Below are 8,126 nucleotides of genomic sequence, written 5' to 3'. Positions count from 1 at the left end.
TTCACTAATTTTCGGAGTCAAACAGGTTTTATATATATATATATTTATTTATTTATTTTAAAATATATTTAAAATAATTTTTTTAATTAAATATAATAAAAATTAATAATTCTTTACATATTTAAGTAAGGTTATTAGTCAATTAAATATAAAATAAATATTGAGCATCAGATTCTGTGTCATATACTTATGCACATGTATAGCTTCAAAGGGGCAAGCGCTAGTAAACATAGTTGAGCTAAGTGTTTTTGTGTCAGATACTTATCTATTAGCTATTTTAATTTACTTTTATTGTTATATTTATATGAGTGGGACTTTATTTCGAATTATGTATGATTTTTATTTATATGTGGGATTTTATTTCGAATTTTGTATGATTTTTATTTATATGTGCGATTTTATTTCGAATTATGTATGATTTTTGTGTTATATACTTATGTATATGAGTTAGCTAATTTTATTTCTAATATTATATGATTTACTCTGTTATAATTTTCTTATGTATTTGTAAAAGTTTATAATTTAATTTAAAGGTAGGTTATTATTAGTTAAACAATTTTTTTACCAATATTAATTTCTTATCATTTTAGACTACTTTAATGAGGTTTTTATCTTAACTTCTTGTTATTTTAGACTACTTTAAGGAGGCTTTTAGGTTCGTATCATCGCATGAGATATATGGAATAGACTTAGAAGAGGATGTGTATAATTCCATTTTTTTCCAATATATAGAAAGGATTATGGTTATCCACGGTATTAAGCTCAACTAACCAAATGGTCTCTCTTTTTGAAAGCGGGTGAATCCTAAAAAGAAAATGGGTGAATTCTAAAAAGCAAATAATATAGGAAAAGACCTAACATAATACCAAAAGTATAAAAGTATAAGAAATAATTTATTTATATTTTAAAAAATTCATTTCTGCTAGTAAGATAGTAAAAATGTTGTGAGATAAATTGAGAGTGTTTTTAATCGAAATCATTAGAAAAAATCAATGGATTTTAAATATTATTATTTTTTTTTTCCGAAGAAAAAAGCGAAACTTTTTATTAAGAAAATAAAAAGTTACATTCTGTATGCTTTGAGCAATCCTGATGGCTCATATGATTGCTGTTTTGATCTTCTGTAAGTAACAACAAAAATCTCAGTCTTTTTTGACTGATTGTGGATGATAAAATATGTCCGGAAACTGCTGAAAAGAAGTCTAATAGAAACTGTCTAGTCTTCCTCCCTTCAGGAGGCTTAGTACAATTAAAACGAAGTATACTTTAGGGTCTCCTTCAGAGAAGGAAAACAACCCCTTACATGACTGTAAATACCACTTAAAACCAGCTGAAAAGTACAAAAAATTATAGAGTTTTCCTGTTTTGTAGTGCTCAAAAAATTACAATATAAAAGAAACTGTATCAGATATATCATTGTGCCCATGAAACTGCAAACAAAAAGAAAGACGAGCCGCGGTCACTGTGGAGGAGCAAAAGGGGGCTGAAAAGAGGTGGATGACTGCCCCTGACTGAGTTCTACTATTGACCAGCTGCCCATATCTTGCTGTAAACCAGCCTTAGAAAGCTGGTCTGCTTCCTCGTTTTTGTCCCTGTAAATATGGCAGATGGTAAAGCTGTTAAAAGATGACTTTAAAAACAATATTTCTTCTAAAATAATCTTCAGAATCTGGTTTTGACATGAAGCACTCCCATTAACCCATTTTATGACATTCAAAGAGTCTCCGAAGATTTGAATTGTGAAGATGTTTCTTTGAAGTAGCCAGCAAAGAAGAAGGCGCAAGGCAGACAGCTCAGCAAAATTATTTGTGCCAGGTCCTAGCCCTACAGAAGCTTTTAGGGAGTGTTCAGGATTCAAATGAATGCACAGTCCTGCTCCAGCCTTGTTATTCTGGGATGCTCCGTCAAAAAAGGCCCATGGAATGCCCTCCTGGATAATAACAGGCTTGTGTTGAATTTGAGGATTATTTGCTTCAGGGATTGGGATGGCAGAGTAAATGGCTGCACAATTAATGGCTATGGCGGATGTGGGAGTGTCCTTGTCTTGAAACAGGCTTTTGTTTCTCGCTAGCCATACGCCCCAAAAAAAGATAAGAGGTAGATTTCTCATGTTTCCCTCCGGATAGTTCTGCCACCATCTCCTCCAAGCTTCTTCCAAAGGATCTAACCCCCACTGTGCCTTTACGTTGAGCAAACTGATTAACTCCTCCCAGATTTTTTTTGAAACTGCACAAGATGTAAAGAGATGACTTATTGATTCCTCTTCTATTTTGCATAATGGGCACCTCCCTGGCCCAACTAAGTATCTGGCTCGTAAAATATCCCAAGTTGGGACTTTCCTTTTAAGCATGCACCATAGGAAAATCCTGGCCTTAGCTGGGCATTTTAACTTCCAAATGTTTTTCGACCACCATTCTGGTATTCCCCAACCTTTCTTTTTCATTAAGAAGGTATATCCATCTTTTGGGGAATATTCACCTGTTTTCCCCTGCGCCCATATCAGCAAATCAGGTTCGTTTTTAAGCCTGACATTGGAACGATGTAGTTCTTGAATGAAAGAACACCATTCGTTCTTCCACCTGATGTTTATTCCTAATTCTTCATCATTTTTCCAAGCCTGTCCCCATATAGTAGAGTGGCCTACTTTCTCCACCTGGTTTAGAGTAAAAATGCCTTTACTATCAAGATGTCTGAGAAAGCCAGGTGACAAGGCAAAGGCTTCATTACAACCTACCCAGGGGTCCCTGCCGATTCTTATATGACTTCCATCTCCTATCTTCCACGCCAATCCTTGTTCAATCACAGAGAAAGCCTCCACCGTGGCCTTCCAAATGGCTGAGACATTCTTCTTTTTCTTTTCCTGGCTCCGAATCCAATCTTCCAAAGGGACTGGATCTATGTACTTTCTTTTAACCACCCTTGTCCATAGATTCTCCATCGAGATTAATCTCCAGCCTGATTTAGCTGCCAGGGAAAGACTGAACTCGGGGAGCCTTTTTAATCCCCATCCTCCCCATTCTTTTGGCCTAGCCAGCTTATCCCAAGCCACCCAGGGAAGAACGGAGTTTTCTTTTGATCCTGCCCATAAAAATCTGCAGCAAATCCTTCTGATTTTCTCCAGCACTCCTTTGGGAACCCAGGTTAAAGCTGCCCAGTATACTGGGATGGCTAACAAAACAGATTTGATGAGGGTCAATCTGCCAGCTCTGGAGAGCCACTTGAAACTCCAATGAGTAATTCTGGCTTCTAGCTTTGCTATGAGCCAGTTCCAATCCTCTTTCTTGTATGCTGCCGGCTTTAGCCAAAACCCCAAGTATTTGAAGGGGGAATCCAGTGGTTGATGGTGGAAGGGAAAAAGATTGAGCATCATGGATCTTTCCCTTCTGTCAATATCTGCCATACAAACTTGAGATTTTCTAGAATTTATCTGCATGCCAGTAGCTTTCAGAAATAGATCGAATATGCATTTTATCTCCTTAAGTTCATTATATGATCCATTAGAGAAAATCAAAATGTCATCAACAAAAAGAAGGTGAGTGATGAAAAGATTTATTGCTACCTCTATACCTTTTACCTTCTCCTCTCTTCTAGCTTTGTGAATCAACCTGCTTAGCCCTTCTGCCACTAGAAGAAACAGGAGAGGAGATAAAGGACAGCCTTGCCTTAGGCCTCTTTGGCTTTTGAAAAAAGGGGAGGCTGCTCCATTGATTAGAACAACAAAACTGACATTTGTGATACAGCCCATTATCCAGCTGATGAAAGAATAGTTGAAGCCCAAATGAGTTAGCAGCATCCGGAGATAAAGCCAGTTGATTCGGTCATAGGCTTTGGAGAGATCTATTTTAAGAACCACACCCTTCTTTTTCTTTTGTCTGACACTGTGAATTACCTCCTGGGCTACTCCAATGGCTTCATGAATTTGTCTTCCATCCAAAAAACCAAATTGTTCCATTGAGATGTTTCTTGACAGAATAGGAACAATTCTAATAGCTATCACCTTTGCAATGATTTTATATATACAGTTGCACAAGGAGATCGGCCTGAAGTCTTCAAAATTCTCCGGGTCGTCCTTCTTTGGAATGAGAGCTAGAAAGGTTGAATTAAAAGGGCTGTAGACTTCTCCTTTCTGTCTTGATTCTTCTACTACATCGGTGATTTCAGAGCCTATTAAGTCAAAGAAAAAGAGGAAGAGTTCGATAGTCCACCCGTCAGGTCCGGGACTTTTGTCTTTGGCCATGTGTTTCATAGCTGCTTCAACCTCCTCCTTAGAAACAGGGATTGATAGCTCTTCTGCTTCTTCCTCCTCGACAAATCTTGGGAAACATTGAGCTGTTCTAATGACTTCTGCTATGGTGGCCTCTCCCGGATCTGAGAAAATTCTCTGGAAATGTCTCTGTCCTAGACCAGAGAGGTCTGAAAAAGAACTGACCTCCCTTCCATCTTCATCTTTAAGGCTCCAAATGGTATTTACATATTTTCTTCCTTTTGCATAGTTATGAAAAAAACTGGTGTTTTCATCTCCTGATTTTAACCATATTGCCCTACTCTTGAGCCTCCATTCTTCTTCCTTGTCCAAGAGTATTTGGTTTTGAAGCTTCTCCAGATGAAGGATTCTATCCTTGGAAGCCTGCGAGATATATCCATCCTCCTCAATGCTCTCCAATTTCTTCAACTCCTCCCTGATCCTGAACAGCTCTTCATTCTGTTTAAGCTTCCTGTCCTTTGCCCAGGAGATAGTCGCTTTCTTCAATCTTTTGAGATTCTCCATGAACAGGAAACTTTTGTCCTCTCTTGCATTTCTGTCCGGATGGATCCACGTTTCCTTGAAAAGTTTATTGAAGGAGGGGTCTTGAAGCCAAGAAGAATTGAATTTAAAGGGGGCAGGGGGCTTTGGAGGGGGGAAAGAGAGATCCAAAAAAATAGGGAAGTGATCTGAGTTGCCTATCTCCTCAACCCACTGCCTGAGAATAGGGGCCTTTGAGATTAGATCCTCAGATAGGAGAAAACGATCTAATCTTTTGGCGATTCGATCCTCCCCTGCTCTTCTGTTCCTCCATGTTGGCTTGAGTTTGATCGGGGAGGGATCTATGAGGTTGTTATCCGAGAGGAGATTGAGGAAGAAATCCGACAAAGGGTCTTCCCTGGCCGATGGACCCCAAGCCTCTGCTCTTCCTATAGAGAAATTTAGGTCACCCCCCACAATCAACAGAGAAGACTTCATCAAAGATTTCGCCATCAAATCATTCCAGAAATTCTCCCTTCCTTGACAGGGGCCATAAATGTTTACAATTGAAAGGGGAAGAGAGAAATCAGGAGAAATAACCTCCATGCCCATTACTTGCTTCGTCCCCCATTGATTAATGACCTTAATTCTTCCTTCTTTAAACCCAATCGCAAGACCCCCCGAATGGCCTGATGAATCTATTGCTGTAAATTTCCATCCTGGCAGGAGAGCATTTAGCATTGTTTCTACCTCGGTTCCTTTCCCCAATGTTTCTTGGAGAAAAAGAATGTCAGCTTTTGAATTTAGGATCCAGTCTCTAAGGGCCAATTTTTTAGGTTTACTGGCCAAACCTCTACAGTTCCAGGAGGACATAATCATTTGATAACAGATTCAGGGGTCTGCACTGCTCTAAGAACCCCAGGGATAGAGTGTTGTTTTCCATCAGCTACATCCAGCTTTGCTTTTAGTTTTGCCTTAGATAAATCTGATTTTCTACCTCTCTTGTTTTTGGAGAAACCTTGAGAGATCGACTGTCCTAAACCTCCAACTGAACCGGGCGACCCAGGCTTTCCTCCCATAGATCTAAGGTTATAGGGGCACGGGGTGTGAGGAACCGGGGGAACAAGAGGAGGCCACACATCTTCACAATTCAAATCAAGGGACGGCATGGCAGCCGAAATAGAATCTATATCAGGAGTATTCTTTGAAGGTTCTATGATCTCATTTAAGCCTTTGTTTTGAGAGGGGGAGATTGAAGGCGTAATATGCATAGAAACAGAAATATGCTCAGGAAATTGAGGGGAAGAAAGAGGAGGACCTGAGCACATACCCTTTTCAGGTTCGTTGACAGGATTTTGTTCTGCGGTTGAGACCCTAGCAATCTCCTCCTTTGCTTCCGCAGGTTGCGATTCAGTGACCTCTGCCGGCTCTCGGATCTGGGGGTCTTCAGGCGCTGGCTCTTTCTGAGTCCCCTCAATCTCCATTTCTTCTGTTGTCTGCTTCACCATACCTTCTTTCTCCTGAGGAACGTGAACATGATTGAAAACTGGTTCTCTGAAATCTGAGGTCCTCCGAAAACGCCTCCTTCTCCTGAACAACGGGCAATCCTTGGCAAGGTGCCCATACTCATGGCAACGATGGCACCGGAAGGGCAAGTGCTCGTAATCCAAGATCTGTTCGAACACATAATCTTTGTATTGCAAATTAATTTTTTGGGCAAGACCTCTGCTAGGGTTGAGGCTCACCAGAATGCGAGCCATTGCTCTGTTCTTCGTCTCCAGAAAAGACATGTCTGCTTCCAAGAAGGATCCCAATCTATTTCCGATGGCTTTAAACACTGCTTCTGTCCATAGGAATGAGGGGAGGCCCGGGGCCCTTACCCATACCGGGAACACATCAGTTTTCTCTTTGATAGCATCGAAAAGAGGGCTCCATTTTTTCAGCAGAACCGGTATGTTCCCTATAATCCAATTTCGTTCAAGCACCCACTGTGCTGCCTCTTTATCCTCGAACCGGAGCATGAACCAACCTTTAGCTAAACATTGAGCCTCGAACCGAAGAGGTCTATCAGAAACGAAACGCTGTTCTCCCCAGGCTTGTAAAAATTCTGACGAAAATTTCTTACCTCTCGCCCTTCCGACTAGGGTACATTCTGCTACTTCTAGGGTTTCTTCAATAGAGACCTCCATACCTAGGACTAAGTTCCCTTCAAGCTCCTGAGATCCAATCGGTCTTTGAGATTTTCTTTTCTCCCCTTTTTTCCTTAAATCTTCAACAGAGGCCCTAGTTTCCCCAAGAACATCGTTCCATTCTGGTTCCTCCTGAGTCGGAGCCGAAGGGAATTCTACCTCCGGCTGAGTCTGAACAGGGACAGAGAAATCGGGAACGGGGTTCCCTGAAGATTGATGACCGGCTGACGCACCATCAAAACCTCCCGGCTCTCCCGCTAGGCTGTCAATTTGACCTTCGAAGCCTCCTGCTAGGCTTTCTTTAGGAAAGGGAGAGTCTCTTGGCAAAGAAACCCTAGAAAGCGGAAGAATCCCTCCAGAGCCCCTTGCTTTACCGAAACCTGAAGCAAGCCCCAAATTTGCGATGTCTTCAAAGCCCTTTGAAAGAAAGTTCCGGCTCGACACTGATTTGCCCTTGTTATCAGGAAAGTGAACGCCTATTGACGACCCATCCGCCGCATTCTCTCTGTCCACCTGCTTGTAAAATGCCTGGTTTCGAAGTCTAAGGGCATTTCTATCTGGATCCTTGCTTTGCTGCTGAAATGAGGGTTTAACCTCCTGAGAAAACGACTCCAACCTCGAAAGCTCGTAAGCCCCGAAATAGTGTTCAACGTTTTGGACTGTAGGATCCTTTCCCCACATTGAAAGAATGTCCTCCAATTCCGGGTCCAAATCCACCAATTCATTAGGGTTAACCATGGTTTAGGGAGCCGTTCCGAGAAAGGCGACAACAACAGGCTAGATGTCAAGCAACCTTGCCCTATTCTCTTGAAAACGGAAAAATGGAAAAAAAGTGACCTGCAGCTCCAGCGGATGTGTTATCTCCCAACTAACCGCTTAAGCAAAACAAAACCGACCTCCAGCTGCCAGTCAACCCGGAAACGACTATCCTACGCCTGCACCTGTGCACGGAACCTGTCTGCAGTCTCCCTAACCATGCCCTAATCGCGGTTCCGCCCGAAACCCTCGCCTCCAAACCCTAGCCATCGGGCCTCCTTGGATTTTAAATATTATTATGAAGAAAAGTTTGACAAATATATAGTTGTTTTTAACGGGTCTATATAATTATAGATTAATGTGCAAAGAGCTACACCTTGAGGTGGATCACCTTTCAAGATTTACAAAAATATATTTAGATACATAAATCTTTTCCTCAAGGAATGTATAACTATATA

At 41.1% G+C, this 8,126-nt stretch overlaps 1 protein-coding gene across 1 annotated transcript; it reads right to left on the bottom strand.

Moving 5' to 3' along the window:
- Positions 1-1,459: 1,459 nt before the first annotated feature.
- On the bottom strand, positions 1,460-5,464 carry LOC149232435 (uncharacterized). The gene is made up of 2 exons (XM_089381910.1): positions 4,021-5,464; positions 1,460-3,393 (listed from the first exon to the last, which is right to left on the bottom strand). Exons 1-2 carry the CDS (start codon positions 5,462-5,464, stop codon positions 1,460-1,462), a joined length of 3,378 nt encoding a protein of 1,125 aa, XP_089238036.1.
- Between the last annotated feature and the right edge of the window lie 2,662 nt (positions 5,465-8,126).

Source organism: Pinus tabuliformis, chromosome J, assembly GCF_031772625.1.
Source record: "Pinus tabuliformis cultivar Carrire ecotype Pingquan chromosome J, CPIR1, whole genome shotgun sequence".
Lineage (NCBI taxonomy): Eukaryota > Viridiplantae > Streptophyta > Pinopsida > Pinales > Pinaceae > Pinus > Pinus tabuliformis.
This window is presented reverse-complemented; position numbering and strand designations above follow the sequence as displayed.

Bases quoted from the DNA above. Each gene is read 5' to 3' on its own strand.
- LOC149232435 (XM_089381910.1), bottom strand. From the start codon at position 5,464: ATGCTAAATGCTCTCCTGCCAGGATGGAAATTTACAGCAATAGATTCA. The intron at 3,394-4,020 runs GTATATATAAAA...TTTGTATGGCAG, and splicing joins GCCGATCTCCTTGTGCAACT to ATATTGACAGAAGGGAAAGA.